A 21,948-nucleotide genomic window follows, 5' to 3' on the forward strand; every position below is an offset into this window, starting at 1 on the left:
TGAAATCAAGAAAACACTCCCATTTACCATTGCAACAAAAAGAATAAAATACCTAGGAATAAACCTACCTAAGGAGACAAAAGACCTGTATGCAGAAAATTATAAGACACTGATGAAAGAAATTAAAGATGATACAAATAGATGGAGAGATGTACCATGTTCTTGGATTGGAAGAATCAACATTGTGAAAATGACTCTACTACCCAAAGCAATCTACAGATTCAATGCAATCCCTATCAAACTACCACTGGCATTTTTCACAGAACTAGAACAAAAAATTTCACAATTTGTATGGAAACACAAAAGACCCCGAATAGCCAAAGCAATCTTGAGAACGAAAAATGGAGCTGGAGGAATCAGGCTCCCTGACTTCAGACTATACTACAAAGCTACAGTAATCAAGACAGTATGGTACTGGCACAAAAACAGAAAGATAGATCAATGGAACAGGATAGAAAGCCCAGAGATAAACCCACGGACATATGGTCACCTTACCTTTGATAAAGGAGGCAGGAATGTACAGTGGAGAAAGGACAGTCTCTTCAATAAGTGGTGCTGGGAAAACTGGATAGGGACATGTAAAAGTATGAGATTAGATCACTCCCTAACACCATACACAAAAATAAGCTCAAAATGGATTAAAGACCTAAATGTAAGGCCAGACACTATCAAACTCTTAGAGGAAAACATAGGCAGAACACTCTATGACATAAATCACAGCAAGATCCTTTTGGACCCACCTCCTAGAGAAATGGAAATAAAGACAAAAATAAACACATGGGACCTAATGAAACTTCAAAGCTTTTGCACAGCAAAGGAAACCATAAGACCAAAAGACAACCCTCAGAATGGGAGAAAATATTTGTAAATGAAGCAACTGACAAAGGATTAATCTCCAAAATTTATAAGCAGCTCATGCAGCTCAATAACAAAAAAACAAACAACCCAATCCAAAAATGGGCAGAAGACCTAAATAGACATTTCTCCACAGAAGATATACAGACTGCCAACAAACACATGAAAGGATGCTCAACATCTTTGCTCATTAGAGAAATGCAAATCAAAACTACAATGAGATATCATCTCACACCAGTCAGAATGGCCATCATCAAAAAATCTAGAAACAATAAATGCTGGAGAGGGTGTGGAAAAAAAGGAACACTCTTGCACTGCTGGTGGGAATGTGAATTGGTACAGCCACTATGGAGAACGGTATGGAGGTTCCTTAAAAAACTACAAATAGAGCTACCATATGACCCAGCAATCCCACTACTGGGCATATACCCTGAGAAAACCATAATTCAAAAAGAGACATGTACCAAAATGTTCATAGCAGCCCTATTTACAATAGCCCGGAGATGGAAACAACCTAAGTGTCCATCATCAGATGAATGGGTAAAGAAGATGTGGCACATATATACAATGGAATATTACTCAGCCATAAAAAGAAATGAAATTGAGCTATTTGTAGTGAGGTGGATGGACCTAGAGTCTGTCATACAGAGTGAAGTAAGTCAGAAAGAGAAAGACAAATACTGTATGCTGACACATATATATGGAATTTAAGAAAAAACAATGTCATGAAGAACATAGAGGTAAGACAGGAATAAAGACACAGACCTACTAGAGAATGGACTTGAGGATATGGGGAGGGGGAAGGGTAAGCTGTGACAAAGTGAAAATGCGGCATGGACATATATACACTACCAAACGTAAGGTAGATAGCTAGTGGGAAGCAGCTGCATAGCACAGGGAGATCAGCTCGGTGCTGTGTGACCGCCTGGAGGGGTGGGATAGGGAGGGTGGGAGGGTGACGCAAAAGGGAGGGGATATGGGAACATATGTATATGTATAACTGATTAAATTTGTTATAAAGCAAAAAAGAAAAAAAGAAAAAAAAAGTCTAGTTTAATTCTGGTAAGAGCTCTATGAGGTAGGCTTGTAGAAGTTAAAAGCCTTATTATACAAGATCAAGGTCAGCCAACCAGGAAGAGGTGAAGCTGGAATATGAAACCAGGTCTTCCTGGCTCCATAGCCCCTGCTCTCAGCCTACAGGGTACGATGGCGAGAAGCGGGTGAAGTCTGGGAAGTAGTGAAGCTGGGGCCCAAACTCCTGAGTTCAGCATTCCTCCCCTCCTCACTGTGGAGTGACCAAAGGCAAGGTCTCCCTCGGGCTTTCTCTGGGTCACACAGCAGGCTTGTCCCAGGGAGGGCCTCCATCTCCCTGACCTCATCCCAGAGGAAGCTGGGAGCCCACAGGGGTCTCTTCATCATGGCAGCCACAGAAAGCCTCCCTAACCACACGCTTCTCTCTCTTCTGCTCATCAGGGAAAAGACTGCACTGTGCCCATCAACACCTGCCTCCAGAACCCCTGTCTGCATGGAGGCACCTGCCACCTGAGCGAGAGCCACAGTGATGGGTTCAGGTAACAGCTCACCCTTGGGCCTTCCCTCCTCAGTCTTCATGGTCAGGCTCTTGGGGCAGGCTGAGGGAGCACAGCTATGTGCCTCCTGCGTGGGCCCACACCCTGCCCAGCCCCTTATGTGAATGACTCCAAGGCTCTTCACTCCCTATAAGGCAGCTACTACTATCCCTCTTGTAATAGATAAGGAAGTCGAGGCATCAAAGGGATAAATCGTTTGTCCGCAGTTACACAGTAAGCGTTGGTACAGGAATCTGAATTCAGGTAGTTCGTCTCCAGAGCCAGGAGGTCTCCAAGGGAAGCCACAGTTGCTGGCTAAAGTCAGAGTAGGATGGGATAATGGCTCAGAGACCTGCCAGCCTGGTAATTCCACCACCCCTTTCTGTGTTATAAAAAACAATAATAATAGGTGACTTTGATTACATGCTCATGATGTGCCAGGCAGTGACTCTAAGCCTCATTTAAATCCTCACGAGGACCCTATCCGGTACAGGTAGGTACTATCCCCATTTAACAGATGAGGAAACTGAGGCACAGAATTGATTGGCTCTAGGTCCCATATCCTGACACTCATTCCTGAGTCTCCAAACCTCACCTCTTTCCTCCCTGGCATTAAGAGCTCAGGAAGAAAGGAGGTAGAAGGCACTTAAGGTTCTTCTCACCCCTGTCCTTGGAGCGGGCCTTCTGCAGCTCTGCCAGACCTCAGGCCCCTCCCAGCTGTGTGCACAGGTCCAGTTTCCCGGGCCCTACCCTGGCAAAGCAGACCAGTGACAATTGGCCCGTTTGGCACCCCCAGTGAGCCAGTGGGTCAGGCGGTAAAGGGGGGGCATCTGGTGGCAAGCTGTGTGCAGAGGTCTTAGCGCTCAGGTTGCAAACAATTAATTATCAAAAGCCCTCTGACCAGGGTTGCTGCGTGTTCTGCAAAAGACATCAGGTTCTGGGCTCTGGGTTCTCCCCAGGGAACCCAGCCGCCCACGTATCCATCTGCCAAGCCAGCCCCATCAGAATCAACTCTTAAAATGTGAAATGCAAGGCAGAGTTCGTTTTCCTGCTTGGAGTAGGCCAAACAACGCACTCTCACCGACTGAGAGACCCGGGGGGTGTGGGGGGAGAAACCACCCAAAAATCTCACGGTGGTGGCGGCCACCTGGCCTTAGCCAGGAATCACGCGTCCAGGACTGAAAGCCCGGCTCTGTCCCCGCCCCCTGTGCCCCCTCACCGCCACCCCCGAGCCCAGGGACCCGCCTCGGCAAGGGACAGGAGCGCCCCCTGCAGGCGACTGTGTTGCTCCCCTCTCTGCAGGTGAGCAGAAGGACCCGTCTCAACCCTCCGTTGTTGAGGATTTCAAAGGAACTGGAAATATTTTTAGGACTTAATTTTCAAGGAAAATGGCCCAGACCCACAGGATTAGGAAAATGGGGTGGAGGGTGCAGGCAATGCGGCCCACATCCCTGGGATGGTATAGCTCGTGTGGGCTCCTCAAGCAGCAGGAAAGCACTGCCCCTCAGGGCAGCACCTGGCAGGCTGGCAAAGGGAGAGCCACCTGTTCGGACGGAGGTTTTGCTCCCTTGTCCCTCCTCTATCTGTTTCCTAGAGCTGCCATAACAAAGTACCGCAGGCTGGGGGGCTTGGAACCAAAGAATGGATTCTCTCACAGCTCTGGAAGTCAGAAGCCCAGACTGAAGGTGTCCAGGGCCATGCTCCCTCTGAAACCCGCAAGGGAGGATTCTTGCTCGCCCCTTCCTAGCTTCTGATGGCTGCTGGCAGTTTCTGGCCTCTTCCTAGCTTCTGATGGCTGCTGGCAGTTTCTGGCATTTCTTGGCCTGCAGCTGCATCACTCCAATGTCTACCTTCAGCTGCACATGGCCTTCTCTCTGTGTCTGTCTCCACATGGCCATCTTCTTATAAGGACACCAGTCATATAGGATTAGGGGCCCACCCCACTCCAGTGAATGTGGTCTTCAGTTAACGAATGACAGCTGCAGTGACTCTGTTTCCCAATTAGGTCGCATTCTCAAGTACTGGGGGGGGTTAAGATTTCAACATATCTTTTCGAGGGGACACAATTCAATCCATGACACCTCTCACTGGTCAGAATTCTGGAAGCATCACCTACCTCTTCATACAGATGCTTCTCCAGTCTTGACACATTGTCCCTCTGCTCAAAACAGAGCTGTCCCTACAGCTAACACATTGCTCTTGAGATATCCTTGATAGCTCCACCCCCTCACCGCCCCTACCTCCCGTAAGGTTTCCAGCGAGAACAGAAAAAAACTTTAGCCTCTTCCCCACCCTCTATCCAGTCCATGAGCAACCCCTGCTCTCCTGACCAGTCACTCTCACCCCACGTTTATGCAGTCCTAAGGCTCCGGGGAGAGTCAGAGTAACTCATTTGAGGCAAATAGGCAACACTGTGGTTTAAGATCTTTGGAAAACTACCCACGGTCTGGCTCTGAAGAAATGACCTTTTTCATGAATGGCCAGGGTCCCTAAGAGTAACAAAAAGGACTTAGAGTCATTTTGCTCCAGTTCAAGAGCTCAGACCCAAGGACCCTTCCCCCAGCCTTTTGTAGAAAATGTGACCCAGTTTTCAGGTCATAGAGGGAAGGAGGTTATTTAGGATTCTAGGACCACAAAAATCCACTTCCTATTAGTTTAGTTTCGTTGTTGAGCTAAACGCCCAAGTCAGAGCAGTCTCTGAAATGGAGAGAGGCCTGGAATTCCAGGTCTGAGGCTGGAACACACGTTCGTGGATGGAGTGTATGTCCCTGGTCCCTGACGAGGGGGGATGGGCCACAGAAAGAGTGAGATTCCCTGCAGCGCTTCTTTAATCAAACGCTCGGCTCCCACCTGCATCCTCCCAGCGCTCCCCTCGCCCCCTGTCAGCTGCCCAGAACTGACTTCATCAGTGCTGACTTAACTTTGCATGCCTAATCCTGGGGATGTGGCCAAGGTCGGACAGAGGACGGGGGTTGAGGTTCTTATCCAAGAGGTTTAACACTCCAGAGACGGGTTAAGGAAATGCATCATACTGATCTATGGTGTTTTAAGCCAGGCTCACCAGAAAGTGTTGGCAGGAGAGGGGCCCTCCCACCCTTCCCTCAGCCCCCAGAAGCTGGAGGGGGCTCCGAAGTAGCAGGAATACCTGACAGGGAGAAATGGCATCCCTGAGAATAAGGTTAAGGAGATGGGTAGTTTTGCCTAGAACTCAATCTAGCTAACACGCGCTGTGTAAGCGTTTTACTTGTATAATCTTATTTAATGCCTGCAGCCACCCTGGGGGTAGATAATAGCACCAGTCAACAGATGAGGAAACTGAGACGCAGAATTTAACTCCCAGGAAACCTGGTTGCAGAGCCTGATCTATGTCCTGCTCCAGATAAAAAGGCTGCCCTTGAATAGAAAATCACCAAAAGGGCAGGGGTCATTTTGCTCTTTCTCTCCTTGGCGACTCTTGAGACTACCCAAAGGCTGATTAGGAGACAGCTGGAGGAATTTAAGCTCCACCCAGGAAACCACATCCAGCTGGGGGAGCGGTGAAGGAGGCACGGCCGATGGGAATTGCGCCCTGGCGAGGTAGCCATCCAGGGCCAGGGGAGATGGAATACTGCCCGGAGACAGGGGGCTAGATGAAATGCCCTCTTAGGCTCCTAAGGGTCTTCCTGCTCAGGACCCCAAGACCTCCTGGGTCCACCGTGCTGTCCGGGACCTCCATCCAGAGGAGAAACCTGACTGAGTCTATTTCCCACCTTCCCCTCTGCCGCTCCCACCCACCCCTCTCCCTGACCCCCGGCTCCCCTCTTCACACCCACACATCCCCAAAGCTGCTCCTGCCCCCTGGGCTTCGAGGGGCAGCGGTGTGAGATCAACCCAGACGACTGCGAGGACAACGACTGTGAGAACAACGCCACCTGTGTGGACGGGATTAACAACTACGTGTGTGTGTGCCCACCGAACTACACAGGTGAGCCCCCCTGACGCCCGAGCGCGGGTTGGTGTGTGCAGGCTGTGGCTTGTCGTGCGTTAGAAGGGTACCACTTTCTTAGCTTCTTCCAAAGACTCCACCTGCTGTCCCCCTCTGGACAAAGTCTTGAATCCCCAAAACCTGGTACTGTGTCATGAGGGGCTTCCCAGAGGCCCTCTCTCTTCTAGCTTGTCCACCCTCTGCCACCCCCCACGCCACCCCCCGCAAATCACTAGTTCCTCCCCACTTTGAACAGGTCCCCAGGGCCCTTTCAGCTGTCTGTTCATTTGGTTCATGTTCATCCCCTCCTTCGGGAACCCTGGAGCCCTGGTGGTGTTTGAAGCCGGCACAGAGGCACTTGCACTTGCTCCGTTCGGGTCTGAACTGACGGTGGGCAAATGGGCAGGGGTGGAGGGAGCTGAGGAAACACGCATCAAGGCGGTTTCCCGCCTGCGTCTGCCGTGGACCGGGGTGCGGTTCTGGCTTGTTGTACTTTGTTCCTGAGAATGGGACGTAGTGGTTTTGTCTGTGCCAGAAACCGTCAAAAAGCGTCCCCCACGGAGACCGCACCTCTCCGGGTGTCTCCAGCAGATGAGGGGAGGCTTATAAGGCACACAGTGCTCTCTGTGGTCTTGAGAGACCGGGGCAAAATGAGGACGGGGTGGGGGTCAGCTTATGCTCACCGCAACAGAGAACAGACGCCGGGGCTGTGCCTGTCATGCTTTTACTCCCCAGCCATCCTCAGGACCATCCTCTGCCCTGTCCCCTGGGAGCCACGGCCCAGGCTGCCTTCTCCTGCCCACGCCTGCCCTCTGAATGAACCTCCCTGGCTGGAAGTCTGTTTCTTCTAGATCCCTCTCCACCTGGCTTGCCGGGGGTGGAATGCGAGGAAGCGCAAAGCTCAGAGATGCATCTGCCAGGGACCTCCCCCCTGCCGTCCTATCTTACCTCCCACATTCCCAAAACACACTTTCAGGTGGTGTGAGTATTTCAGGGCTTATATCCTTGGGTATTTATGGCCTGTTAGGCATTTTCTGACACTGTGAATTTCAAAGGGGATGTATCCAGAGACCAGAACTTCACATTCTTTCCATATTTTCTTCTCTGAGAAAATCCAAGGGGCTTACTTATCTGTAACAGGTGGACTGTGCTGCTAAGCACTGTCCCCTCCTCCAGGAAGCCTCTGGGTTTCCACTGAGTTTTCCCATCATCACGCTGATAGCTCTGTGTTGTAATTAATTGCCTGCTTATTTGTAGATACACCCCCCGCACTAGCCATGGCGGGGAGGGGGGCCAGGGCCAGGTCATGGTTGTGTCCCCAGCCCAGTGCTGCCACACAGGAGGTGCTCCACAAATGGGTGTGGAAGGAAAAACAAATAAGCATAGCCCAAGGTCAGGAGTGGTTTCAGCTGCCGCCGCCCCTAAATAATCAAGTGAAATAGCCAAATGGTGGTGCAGTGACCGTGCCCGGGTGAGGTCCTGCAGTCTTCCCATGGTCACTGCCAGGGAAATCGAGGCTGAGGCACAGGAGAAAGGAGACGCCCAAAGAGCAAATGCAGGGCTCCTGATACCCGTGACCTCCTGGCCAGGGGCTGGATGAACCTGACTTCTAGCCAGGGCATCCCCCTGGTACCCTCCCTGATGCCTGGGTTCTCTCTACCCGCCCCACCAGGTGAGCTGTGCGACGAGGTGATCGACCACTGCGTGCCCGGGATGAACCTCTGTCAGCATGAGGCAAAGTGCATCTCCCTGGACAGAGGATTCAGGTGAGGCTCGTTCGTGACCAGCACCGGGTCCCAAGGACTCGGCTCCAGCAGTCTGGGTTTGAGGCAGAGATGCTGGGGCTCCCTCCATATTTTTTTTTCCTCTCTCTTTCTGCCTGTTACTTGTTTGTTACTATGTGCTTTTCTGTATCTCTGACCAGTCATGGTCTACTTCTCTTAGTCTCTCTCTGTCTGTCTTTCTGAGCTTCTGTGTCTGTCCTCTCTGTTCCCTCTCCCTCAGGCCCCAGATCCCCCCTGTGCTGAAGGCAGTGGGTAGCGCAGGAGGTTTTCAATTCCCTCCCTCCAAGGCCCTTGCCATGGACCTGGGGGAGGAAAAGTTGACACAAAACAAAGGTTAAGAAAAGAAGCAATTCCTAGGGCCTTAGATTCTGGCTCTGAGTGCTGCTGGGGTTCTGAGGAGGTGGGGAGAAGAGCCTTCTGGAGCAGAGAGGGAAGCCCCCCACCCTAGGAGGTGGGATGTGAAGTGACCACCAAAGAATGGGTGGAATTGGGATGCGCCATGAGAAGGAGGGAGAAGAGTCTAGAGTAGGTGAGGGTGACATGGGGCCATGAGCACCTCTTCTTGTGTTTTCCTTTTCTCTCTGGATATCCCAAGCCTAGAGCCTACCACCAGGGAAAACGCAAGAGGCGTGGAGGGCCTCTGGCTTCAGAGGGAGCAAAGGAAGCTGCGGTCCTTTGGTGCGTGCACCCTCCTTCAAGTCTGCCTCACCTGCTCCTGTCCCCTCGGAGATGTGCTGGGTGGGCTTTCACATAATCGAGTTCCCTGAGCTTGAGTAAGAGCGAGGGATGCCTCCCCCGCACCCTGCTTTTCCCACTCCAGGATTTGACTTCAGGTCAGGGCTGCTCTTTCACTGAAGGAAGAGCAAAGGGGTAGGAAGAGATGCTTAAAACACAAACTTGAACCCAAAGCTGAGCCGGCTGGACTGACAGGAAAAGTGCTTTGGGTGTACCTAAGAAGGGGCAGTGATGGTGACTGGGCATCTGAGCTATGAAGGGTGGGTAGAATATCTAGATGGAAAGGAGGTCAGTGGCATTCCAGGCTGAGTGGACGGCAAGCTCAGAGGACGCTGGCTTGGACGAGCATAGCGAGCTTGGAGACTGGTCAGAAGTGGTCCCGGGTACAGGTCTGGGAATGGGGTGCTAGAGACTTAGGACCAGAGATCACGATTCTCTACTACTTGTCCCTGGAAACTCTCTCCACTGTAACCAAGACCCCTTGAGTTCAAGGACAATATAGAATATAGAAACCAGTCTCGCTTTCAAAATCTTGAGATAATATTGATATATATATGCACAGTGTCTCTTACAATCTTGAAGAGGTCTACAGGCCAACTCAATAATGTTGATTTTTTTTTCTTTTTGAGATGCATTTAAATGAAAAGTCCCTTCTCCCAGTGCAACATTTTATAATGTTATCGCCCTCCCCTGCCATCACCATAACAACTCACATCCCAAGGCAGGCAACAGGGGCATTAACAAAAGAGATGTGCAGTCAGTGCAACCTTTGTCCAAGTTTGAAGATGTTTATCCTCGGGGATTTCCTTGTATGCTGTTCTAATGAGGCCTCAACTCAACAGAACAGATAGTACTCTATCAGTATGTGTGACATGAACACTGAAGTAATAATATACTGAAGCCCTGAAAATAATAATGAACACTGCCCATACACACTGAAAATAATAACAGAAACAAAGATGGCAGTGGCTAGCATGCACTGAACACCCCCTCTGTGTCAGGCACCGTGCATTATCTCACTTAACACTCAGCAATCTTGGGATGTAGAAACTGTTACCCACCTCCTATGTGGGGCTGAGGCTCAGTGAAGTGGAGCAAGCAGCCGACACACGTGCACAGAAAGGGATGCGAGTCAATCCAGGCCTGACTGATTTCCTCGGCTAAATCCAGAGGCTCCTGAAGTCACTTGGTTACTCCTCGTCCAGAATCAGTAGGTCGAATGCATATCAAAATTGCATAACCCTTACGCTTCAGAAAAAAGATAAAGGCAGCACATTGGAGGACAACAGGGAATGCAGGTTATACCACCAGATGCTTGTCTTTGGCCGATGAAGAAGTGCTGTAGAGATCTTTGCTATTGGAGGTGAGGTCCATGAACCAGCAGTATCAGCATCCCATGGAAGCTGGTTGGGAATGCTAATCCCCAGGCCCCACCCAGACTCCCTGCACTTTAAAGCTGCACTTTAACAAGACCCTGGGTGTTCGTTTAGGAAGCGCAGGTGTGGAGAGGGCTGTAGCACTGGGAGACAAGAAGGATGTAAACACATCTTCCTCCAGACTTCCACTGCTTCATCTGCGAGGGAGCATGGCTCCTCTAATTCCTCATAAAGACCTGCTCAGTAGCCTCGAATTCCATGCTTATCAGGCTGGGTGTTTGCCCTGTAAGTAGTGAGCAGCTATTATTGCCTTGGAGAAGCTCATACAGCTTGAGTTGCCCTGCAGGTACTTCTTAGAATTCAGGAGACACAAACACAGATGCCTGCTGTGGCCAGGTTTAACCCTAGCAGAGGCCTGGCCTGTGATATACTGAGCATGTGCCCCCAAAAGGCATCCCTGAGCTGTTCCTTTAAAAGACTAGGAAGGAATGGGGGCTAAGACATGAAAGTTTGCACCTTCTGGTGCAGCAATAGGTCACATATTTCAAATTTACCTATCAAATAAGTAAAGGTAAATAGGTCAGATCTCAGCAGATTTCACAGCTTTTGGACGCAGGTCCAGTAAATCCTCAGATTCTAGAACTTGCCCCCCTCCAGGGACACCCCCACCCCCTGAGTATCTTACCTTGCCATGCACCACGTTCTGGCAGCCCCAGCCCTGCCAGGATCTACTTGTGATTCCAGCCCACTTCCAGCCATCCTAAAGGGGGTGGAGTGAGGAGAGGGCGGAGGGAGGACTATCCCTTTGTCCTGATGCTTCCCCAGTCAGGGTCCTGCTTCACACGAGTATTGCAAGGTCTCACTTCCCTCCCCACCTGGCCACCCGTACCACACCTTCCCCTGCCCATACTACCTTCCTCCTCTGACTTGGATAGGCTGTGGTTATTATTTATACTGCGCCCAGCAGAACTCAGCCAGTGAGCCCAGAGAGGTGTGCAGGCTCCAGGCCCTGCCGGTGGTAGAGGAGCCAGGAAGCATTTGTGTTCACATGTGCCTGTGTGCTGAAGCCGCTGTGAGTAAGGGGGTACCTTTGGTCTCTTCCTTGCTGGGACTTCTGCACATTGTCGCCCCAGACAGAGGAGCCCAGAGATGCGTGTCTCAGGCCCATGTTTAGGGAGACCCGCCGCAGCAGCCGTCTCTGGCCGGGTTGAAACCTGGGCCAGCGAGGACATGATGGAGCTGCTGACACCATGCTCCTCAGGGAGGGGCGGGTCGGCCTGCAGGGCCTGGGTTGGGCCAGTAGCTCCCATCCTCTCCCCTGGAGACCAGGAGGCATTTATCAAGGGCAAAGGGATTCACCTTCTTATATCAGCCCGAATCCCTGGGAAAAAATGAACAAACAATAGAATAGAATCAAAGGGAGTGCCAACAGCATCATTTCTTCATCATCCTTATCAGCACCTTCATATCACACTGACTGTTTACTCAGTGTGGATCTAGTGCCCTGCACAGAGTGTATCACTTAATTTTTAAAACCACCGTAAGAGGTGAAGTTATTGATCATCAGTCACATTGAAAAGTGAAGAAACTGAAACACAGAGAGGTAGTGAGTGGCAGATACACCGAGAACAGGGTCTTACACACAAAGTGTAAACGAAGTATCACTGACACACATAAGTGTTACACGGTGGGGGGCCTCAGGGAAGTCAGGTCAGCTCTCCTGGAGCCCTGGTTTCCTCCTGGTATTGGAGGGGGACCGACCCTCCTTCACAGGGTGCTGGGAGGCCTTAGCAAGGCACTCTGTGAAAGGTGCTTAGCCCAGTGCCTGGCACAAAGGCAGGCTAAGCTCAATATTAGTTCTATGTAGACAGTGGTAGATCCAAGCCAAAACCTGTGTGACCGCAGCCCTGCACTCCTCAGCCGGCTCCTGACAAGATGCCCCATGTGAAGCAGGCAGACATCGGCTTGCAGTGACCAGAGGCTGTGGACAGCCCATGAGACCCACTGCAGGCCAGGCTTTGGGGAGCCCGCAAGAGCTGAGGGGACTTGGCTACGTGGGTAGATAGTGGAGAGACTGCCTAGACGCCGGCCAGGCCGTAGAACAGCCTCGCTCCGCTGTGTTCCAGGTGCGAATGTCTCCCTGGCTACAGTGGGAAGCTCTGCGAGGTGGACAGTGATGACTGCGCAGCCCACGGGTGCCGCCATGGGGCCCAGTGCGTGGATGCAGTCAACGGCTACACGTGCATCTGCCCCCAGGGCTTCAGGTATGGTCAAGGGGCCGGATGGCAGGCGGCAGCGGGCTGGGGGCTGGTGGACCCAGGCAGCCAGGGTGGAGACCCAGACAGCCCTAGCCCTAGGTCTCTGTGGTGCCTTTATTCCCCCAAACCTTCTTCAGCCCTTCCAAGTGCCAGAGCAGACCTTGTTCACGCCATGTTGTAGATGGAAAAAAAGAGGTACCCAAGGCAACCATGTGGAAGTCGGACTTACGTCAAACTTCGGCGTGATTCCATCTAACGAAAGATGCTACCGTTTTGGAGCCCAGCTTGCAGGGTGTGGGTAGCCACGTGGCCACGCTGGCAGGAGTCTTCTTTTCTAGGCTGGAGAACAAAAACAGTATGGTGCCCTAATGGCAGGAAAATGGAGGTGAATGGGAGGGTTTGGGGGTCAGTCATTGGAATCAGTGAAGCCAGGAGAGAAAGGGGAGACTGGAGGTCCTGGCCAGGTGGTCAAACGTCTGTGGGGTACGTGGAAGGGGTATGAGGGTGCCAGCTCTCGCTCCCACACTGACTGGAAGGGAAGGGCCCAGGGGAGCCTGGAGGGGAGGCAGGGACCGCTTAAGGGGGATCAGACTGGGGGACAGTCCTGTATATATGTCAGTACTCATGGAGGTATAGATCTGACTGTGCAGCCGAGCCCCGGTCATAGACTCTGAGAACATGAGCCTGGAAGGAACCATGAGTTCTCAAGGCAGTTGGTTCCAAAGCCTGATTAAGACCATCTGCATGCGAGGCTTGTGAAAATATAAGTTCCAGAGCCCCACCCCAGAGCTACGAAATTAGAATTTGGGGTGGGGAGAAGGAGCTGGAAACCCACAATTAAAAACAAATTTTTGGGCTTCCCTGGTGGCGCAGTGGTTGAGAGTCCACCTGCCGATGCAGGGGACACGGGTTCGTACCCCGGTCTGGTAAGATCCCACATGCCGCGGAGCGGCTGGGCCCGTGAGCCATGGCCGCTGAGCCTGCGCGTCCAGAGCCTGTGCTCCGCAACGGGAGAGGCCACAAACACTGAGAGGCCCGCGTACCGCAAAAAACAAACAAACAAACAAAATTTTTTAATTGTGGTAAAATGCACATAACACAAAATTTACTGTCTTAAGCATTTTTAAATGTACAGTAAGTACATTCATATTGCCGTGCAAACATCACCACCATCCATCTCCAGAACTCTTTTTTTTTTTTTAAGCTGTGTTGGGTCTTCGTTGCTCCACGTGGGCTTTCTCTAGTTGCTGCAAGTGAGGGCTACTCTTTTTTTTTTCTTTTTTAAATATCTTTATTGGAATATAATTGCTTTACAGTGGTGTGCTAGTTTCTGCTGTATAACAAAGTGAATCAGCTATACATATACATATATCCCCATATCCCCTCCCTCTTGCATTTCCCTCCCTCCAACCCTCCCTATCCCACCCCTCTAGGTGGTCACAAAGCACCAAGCTGATCTCCCTGTGCTATGCAGCTGCTTCCCACTAGCTATCTACCTTACGTTTGGTAGTGTATATATGCCCATGCCTCTCTCTCACTTCATCCCAGCTTACCCTTCCCCCTCCCTGTGTCCTCAAGTCCATTCTCTACGTCTGCGTCTTTATTCCTGTCCTGCCCCTAGGTTCATCAGTACCTTTTTTTTTTTTAGATTCCATATATATGTGTTAGCATACGGCATTGGTTTTTCTCTTTCTGACTTTACTTCACTCTGTATGACAGACTCTAGGTCCATCCACCTCACTACAAATAACTCAATTTCATTTCTTTTTATGGCTGAGTAATATTCCATTGTATATATGTGCCACATCTTCTTTGTCCATTCATCTGTCGATGGACACTTAGGTTGCTTCCGTATCCTGGCTATTGTAAGTAGTGCTGCAATGAACATTATGGTACATGACTTGTTTTGAATTATGGTTTTCTCAGGGTATATGCCCAGTAGTGGGATTGCTGGGTCATAGGGCAGTTCTATTTTTAGTTTTTTAAAGAACCTCGTCCATACTGTTCTCCATAGTAAGTGTATCAATTTACATTCCCACCAACAATGCAAGAGGGTTCCCTTTTCTCCACACCCTCTCCAGCATTTATCGTTTGTAGATTTTTTGATGATGGCCATTCTGACCGGTGTGAGGTGATACCTCATTGTAGTTTTGATTTGCATTTCTCTAATGATGAGTGATGTTGAGCATCCTTTCATGTGGTTGTTGCCAATCTGTATATCTTCTTTGGAGAAATGTCTATTTAGGTCTTCTGCCCATTTTTGGATTGGGCTGTTTGTTTTTTTGATATTGAGCTGCATGAACTACTTGTATATTTTGGAGATTAATCCTTTGTCAGTTTCTTCGTTTGCAAATATTTTCTCCCATTCTGAGGGTTGTCTTTTCATCTTGTTTATGTCTTCCTTTGCTGTGCAAAAGTTTTAAGTTTCATTAGGTCCCATGTGTTTATTTTTGTTTTTATTTCCATTTCTCTAGGACGTGGGTCAAAAAGGATCTTGCTGTGATTTATGTCATAGAGTGTTCTGCCTATGTTTTCCTCTAAGAGTTTGATGGTGTCAGGCCTTACATTTAGGTCTTTAATCCATTTTGAGTTTATTTTTTTATACAGTGTTAGGGAGTGTTCTAATTTCATTCTTTTACATGTAGCTGTCCAGTTTTCCCAGCACTACTTATTGAAGAGGCTGTCTTTTCTCCATTGTATATTCTTGCATCCTTTATCAAAAATAAGGTGACCATATGTGCATGGGTTTATCTCGGGGCTTTCTATCCTGTTCCATTGATCTATATTTCTATTTTTGTGCCAGTACCATATTATCTTGATTACCGTAGCTTTGTAGTATAGTCTGAAGTCCAGGAGCCTGAGTCCTCCAGCTCTGTTTTTCTTTCTCAAGATTGCTTTGGCTATTCAGGGTCTTTTGTGTTTCCATACAAATTGTGAAATTTTTTGTTCTAGTTCTGTGAAAAATGCCGTTGGTAGTTTGATAGGGATTGCATTGAATCTGTAGATTGCTTTGGGTAGTAGAGTCATTTTCACAACGTTGATTCTTCCAATCCAAGAACATGGTATATCTCTCCATCTGTTTGTATCGTCTTTAATTTCTTTCATCAGTGTTTTATAGTTTTGTGCATACAGGTCTTTTGTCTCCTTAGGTAGGTTTATTCCTAGGTATTTTATTCTTTTTGTTGCAGTGGTAAATGGGAGTGTTTCCTTAATTTCTCTTTCAGATTTTTCATCATTAGTGTATAGGAATGCAAGAGATTTCCATGCATTCATTTTGTATCCTGCTACTTTACCAAATTCATTGATTAGCTCTAGTAGTTTTCTGGTAGCATCTTTAGGATTCTCTATGTATAGTATCATGTCATCTGCAAACAGTGAGTTTTACTTCTTCTTTTCTGATTTGGATTCTTTTATTTCTTTTTCTTCTCTGATTGCTGTGGCTAAAACTTCCAAAACTATGTTGAATAAGAGTGGTGAGAGTGGGCAACCTTGTCTTGTTCCTGATCTTAGTGGAAATGGTTTCAGTTTTTCACCATTGAGGATGATGTTGGCTGTGGGTTTGTCATATATGGCCTTTATTATGTTGAGGAACGTTCCCTCTATGCCTACTTTCTGCAGGGTTTTTATCATAAATGGGTGTTGAATTTTGTCGAAAGCTTTCTCTGCATCTATTGAGATGATCATATGGTTTTTCTCCTTCAATTTGTTAATATGATATATCATGTTGATTGATTTGTGTATACTGAAGAATCCTTGCATTCCTGGGATAAACCCCACTTGATCATGGTGTATGATCCTTTTAATGTGTTGTTGGATTCTGTTTGCTAGTATTTTGTTGAGGATTTTTGCATCTGTGTTCATCAGTGATACTGGCCTATAGTTTTCTTTCTTTGTGACATCTTTTTTTGTAGTATCTTTGTCTGGTTTTGGTATCAGGGTGATGGTGGCCTTGTAGAATGAGTTTGGGAGTGTTCCTCCCTCTGCTATAGTTTGGAAGAGTTTGAGAAGGATAGGTGTTAGCTCTTCTCTAAATGTTTGATAGAATTCTCCTGTGAAGCCATCTGGTCCTGGGCTTTTGTCTGCTGGCAGATTTTTAATCACAGTTTCAATTTCAGTGCTTGTGATTAGTCTGTTTATATTTTCTATTTCTTCCTGGTTCAGTCTTGGAAGGTTATGCTTTTTTAAGAATTTGTCCATTTCTTCCAGGTTGGCATAGAGTTTATTGGCATATAGTTGGCATATAGTTGGCATTTAGTTGGCATATAGTTGCTGGTAGTAATCTCTCATGATCTTTTGTATTTCTGCAGTGTCAGTTGTTACTTCTCCTTTTTCATTTCTAATTCTACTGATTTGAGTCTTCTCCCTTTTTTTCTAGATGAGTCTGGCTAATGGTTCATTGATTTTGTTTATCTTCTCAAAGAACCAGCTTTTAGTTTTATTGATCTTTGCTATTGTTTCCTTCATTTCTTTTTCATTTATTTCTTTTTTTTAATAAATTTATTTATTTTATTTATTTATTTTTGGCTGCATTGGGTCGTTGTGGTGCTCAGGCTTCTCACTGTGGTGGCTTCTCTTGTTGCAGAGCACGGGCTTTAGGCATGCAGGCTTCAGTAGTTGCGGCACACAGGCTCAGTATTTGTGGCTCACGGGCTCTAGAGCGCAGCCTCAGTAGCTGTGGCACACAGGCTTAGTTGCTCTGCGGCATGTGGGATCTTCCTGAACCAGGGATCAAACCCGTGTCCCCTGCATTGGCAGGCAGATTCTCAACCTCTGCACCACCAGGGAAGCCCTTTTTCATTTATTTCTGATCTGATCTTTATGATTTCTTTCCTTCTACTAACTCTGGGGGTTTTTTCTTCTTCTTTCTCTAATTGCTTTAGATTTAAGTTTAGGTTGTTTATTTGAGATTTTTCTTTAGGTAGGCTTGTATTGCTATAAACTCCCCTCTTAGAACTGCTTTTGCTGCATCCCATAGGTTTTGGGTCGTCATGTTTTCATTGTCATTTGTTTCTAGGTATTTTTTTATTTCCTCTTTGATTTCTTCAGTGATCTCTTGGTTACTTAGTAGCATATTGTTTAGCCTCTATGTATTCGTATTTTTTTTACAGTTTTTTCCTGTAATTGATATCTAGTCTCATAGTGTAGTGGTCAGAAAAGATACCTGATACAATTCCAATTTTCTTAAATTTACCAAGGCTTGATTTGTGACCCAAGATATGATCTATCCTGGAGAATGTTCCACGAGCACTTGAGAAGAAAGTGTATTCTGTTTTTTTGGATGGAATGTCCTATAAATATCAATTAAGTCCATCTTGTCTAATGTGTCATTTAAAGCTTGTGTTTCCTTATTTATTTTCATTATGGATGATCTGTTCATTGGTGAAAGTGGGGTGTTAAAGTCCCCTACTATTATTGTGTTACTGTCGATTTCCCCTTTTATGGCTGTTAGCATTTGCCTTACGTATTGAAGTGCTCCTATGTTGGGTGCGTATTTACAATTGTTATATCTTCTTCTTGGATTGATCCCTTGATCATTATGTAGTGTCCTTCTTTGTCTCCTGTAATAGTCTTTGTTTTAAAGTCTATTTTGTCTGATATGAGAATTGCTACTCCAGCTTTCTTTTGATTTCCATTTGCATGGAATATCTTTTTCCATCCCCTCACTTTCAGTCTGTATGTGTCCCTAGATCTGAAGTGGGTCTCTTGTAGATAGCATATATATACGTCTTATTCTTCTATCCATTCAGCCAGTCTATGTCTTTTGGTTGGAGCATTTAATCCATTTACATTTAAGGTAATTATCGATACGTATGTTCCTATTACCATTTTCTTAATTGTTTTGTGTTTGTTTTCGTAGGTCTTTTCCTTCTCTTGTGTTTCCTGCCTAGAGAAGTTCCTTTGGCATTTGTTGTAAAGCTGATTTGGTGGTGCTGAATTCTCTTAATGGGGGCTACTCTTCGTTGTAGTGCATGAGCTTCTCATTGTGGTGGCTTCTCTTGTAGCAGAGCCCGGGCTCTAGACATGCAGGCTCCAGTAGTTGCAGCACACGGGCTGAGTAGTTGCAGCATGTGGGCTCTAGGGCACATGGGCTCAGTAGTTGTGGCTTGGGGGCTCTAGAGCACAGGCTCAGTAGTTGTGGTGCATGGGCTTAGTTGCTACGCAGCATGTGGGATCTCCCTGGACCAGATATTGAACCCATGTCCCCTGTATTGGCAGGCAGATTCTTATCCACTGAGCCACGAGGGAAGTCCTCTAGAACTCTTTTTATCTAGCAAACTGAAACTCCGTACCCAATTAGACAACATTTTCCTGTTCCCCCTCCCCTGGCCCCAGCAGCCACCATTCTTTTTTAATTTATTGGTCGCACCACATGGCATGTGGGATCTTAGTTCCCTGGCCAGGGATTGAACCCACGCCCCTGCATTGGAAGCATGGAGTCTTAACCCCTGGACTACCAGCGAAGTCCCCCGGCAGCCTCCATTCTTTCTGTTTCCATGACTTTAACCACTCTGGGTACTTCATATGAGTGGAATCAGACAGCATTTGTCTTTTTCTATCTGCTTCTTTGGCTTAGTATAATCTCCTCAAGGTCCATCCATACTGTAGCATGTGTCAGAATGCCCTTTTCAAGGCTGAGTGTTACTCCCTTGTGTGTATGTACCCCATTTTGCTTACACTGATCCATGGCTGGATGAGAATCTGCACTTTCAACAAATTCATCGCAGGCAATTCTGATGACGCTGAAATTGAGGACCTGTGCTCTAGTCTGACCCCATTAGTTTAAAAATGGGAAATCTGGGGCTTGGAGAAGGATCAGGACTTGCCCCAGTCACTAGCAGGGCTGGAACTAGTTCCCTCTCATGCCACGGTCTCTGCTAGTGGCTCTTTGGCCTAAATAACTTGATGTCTCCTCTCACCGTTCCCCATCTTCCCTCCCCCCATCCTCCTCTCCTCCCTCCCAGCGGGCTCTACTGTGAGAACCCCCCGCCCATGGTCCTGCTACAGACAAGCCCCTGCGACCAGTACGAGTGCCAGAACGGGGCCCAGTGCATCGTGGTGCAGCAGGAGCCCACCTGCCGCTGCCCCCCGGGCTTCGCCGGCCCAAGGTGCGAGAAGCTCATCACCGTCAACTTCGTGGGCAAGGACTCCTACGTGGAACTGGCCTCCGCCAAGGTCCGACCCCAGGCCAACATCTCCCTGCAGGTGCGCCCCACCCCCCCAGCCCTTGGAAGGACCCTAACATGCCCCCAAGCTCTGATTGTTCCGAGAACAGCTGGGATGCCCCAGATTGCAGCAGTCCTGCCCCCTTCCCTACACATCATAAGGGACAACACTCAGCTTGGGGGGACTGGGACCAGCTCTGTCCAGAGGGTTCTATAGACAGCCCCTGACCAGCTTTCACTGCAAAGAGCAGCCCCCACTCCAGCCTCATTCATTCTTTTCTCTAGGAAATATTCATTCAACTATTACATGCCAGACACTGTGCACTGGGGATTCAATGGCGGACAAGACAGGCGAAGCCCCTTGCCCAGGGCAGGATGACAAGAAAAGGGACCATGACAACCCTGGGTGTTGTGGGAGCTCATGGGCGGGGCAGTGATCCCAGCCTGCTGGGAAGAATCAAGGAAGGCTCCCCAGAGGCAATGAGAACTAAGCTGAGATCTGAAGGATGAGAAGGAGTTTGCCTGGAGAAGGGCGGAAGGCTGAGGGGCTGATGGTGCAGGATGAAGCGGGGTGGTGCATTCGAGCCTCAGAGATCAGCATGTGCAAAGGCCCAGAGGCACAAGGGAGCAGGGCATTTTTCAGGGAACAGGAAACCCTTCAGTATGAACCCGATTCTTTTCCAACTAACTTTTGTCGAGTTCCTTACCTATGGACCTGACTAGTTCTTCCAGACTACATTTCTGGGTGACCTCAATGCTGTTGGGGGGCAGAGGGAGAAGGGAAGGGGTATGATAAAGAGCAGGCCCCTGCCTGTAGGCTCGGTGGGCAGGGGGGACCCCAGAGACACAGCTAGGGGGTGCAGGCCAGTTAGTGGCTCTGCCACATAGCATTAGCTAAGGCCCTTTCTTCCTTCTGGTTATGGCCACACTAGCCCAGGTTTAAGCCTATGGAGAAAATATTCATTCAACAAAGATCCACTGGGCATCCACCCCTGCCAGGTACCATTCGAGGCACTGGGGCTGCAGAGATGTATGAAAGTTCACATGGCCTCACCTCGCAGAGCCTACAGTCCAGCAGGCAGGCCTCTGAGATGGGGGTTGACCCCAGGTGCACACAAGAAAGAAGCTCTGGTTGCCATCACTGCCCTCGGCCCTGGTCCCCTCATCGCCGTCCTGCCTTCCTCCCTCAGTCCCAGACACCCAGGGACGCAAGTGTTACATCCCAATAACCAGAGCAGCACCCAGTGCCCCGGACAGCCCAGTGTCCTATCAGACCCCCTGCTCACCGTCAGCTTCATGGGCAAGGACTCCTATAGGGACCTGGCCTCTGCCAAGGTCTGGCCCCAGGCCAACATCGGCTGCTCCTGGGCTAGGCAGTGGGAGCCAAGGGGCTGGTCAGAGAGCCCCACCCCTGGTGCCTGGCAAACAGACGCCCTCTGGGCAGCAGCTTTGAAACCAGTGCTTCTCAGCCTGGCAACACTTTAGAATCTCCTGGGGCACTTCGTATCTTTGCCTGGGTCTGGCCTCTAGAGATCTGTTTGCAAGTGGTTTGAGGTGAAGCCCAGACACTGTGCTTTAAAAAAATTCCCTAGGTGACACTTAACACAGCGCCTGGTTCATAGTAAACACAGAATTAAGTAGTAACGGGTAGTATTTTGTTTATAACTGTTATTATACTTTATACAGAGAGACCAAGGCCCCAAGAGGCTAGATCAGAGCTCAGGGCTCCAGGCATTTTTATATATGTGTGTACACACACACACACACACACATACACATACACGTACATAAAAACATAGCAGCACATAAACGGGACTCCAAAAATACTTGTTGAATTGCTCAGTCAGCATTTGCTGGAGCATTAAGTATAGGCCTTCCTTATGGAAATGAACAGACTAGATGAAGGAGGAAATAAGGAAATGAATTCAGATCCAGGGCTCGTTCAGAAGAGGCCGCCTGGAAGAGGGCTCTGTGCGGCGGGGACGGGAGAGGTGGGGACTCAGGGGAGCCCTAACCCTCATGACTCCCTCCAGGTGGCCACGGACAAGGACAACGGCATCCTTCTCTACAAGGGAGACAATGACCCCCTGGCACTGGAGCTGTACCAGGGCCATGTGAGGCTCGTCTACGACAGCCTGAGCTCCCCGCCGACCACGGTGTACAGGTGAGGACCAAAGTCCCGCCCCCATTGCACAAGCCCCCTCGCATCTTCGCGCCTGCTTCCAGCACTAGGAGAAGATGCCAG

At 48.8% G+C, this 21,948-nt stretch overlaps 1 protein-coding gene across 1 annotated transcript in view; it reads left to right on the forward strand.

The window, feature by feature from the left end:
* Positions 1-21,948, forward strand: part of SLIT3 (slit guidance ligand 3) — a 624,276-nt gene that overhangs the window by 579,000 nt on the left and 23,328 nt on the right. Inside the window, exons 27-32 of the mRNA XM_081232840.1 lie at positions 2,329-2,426; positions 6,248-6,387; positions 8,060-8,153; positions 12,409-12,546; positions 19,503-19,743; positions 21,737-21,867. Coding sequence (XP_081088966.1) covers positions 2,329-2,426; positions 6,248-6,387; positions 8,060-8,153; positions 12,409-12,546; positions 19,503-19,743; positions 21,737-21,867 — 842 coding nt within the window. The remainder of the gene's footprint in view (positions 1-2,328; positions 2,427-6,247; positions 6,388-8,059; positions 8,154-12,408; positions 12,547-19,502; positions 19,744-21,736; positions 21,868-21,948) is intronic.

This window comes from Mesoplodon bidens (genome assembly GCF_964165515.1).
Source record: "Mesoplodon bidens genome assembly, chromosome: 4".
NCBI classification, from domain to species: domain Eukaryota; kingdom Metazoa; phylum Chordata; class Mammalia; order Artiodactyla; family Ziphiidae; genus Mesoplodon; species Mesoplodon bidens.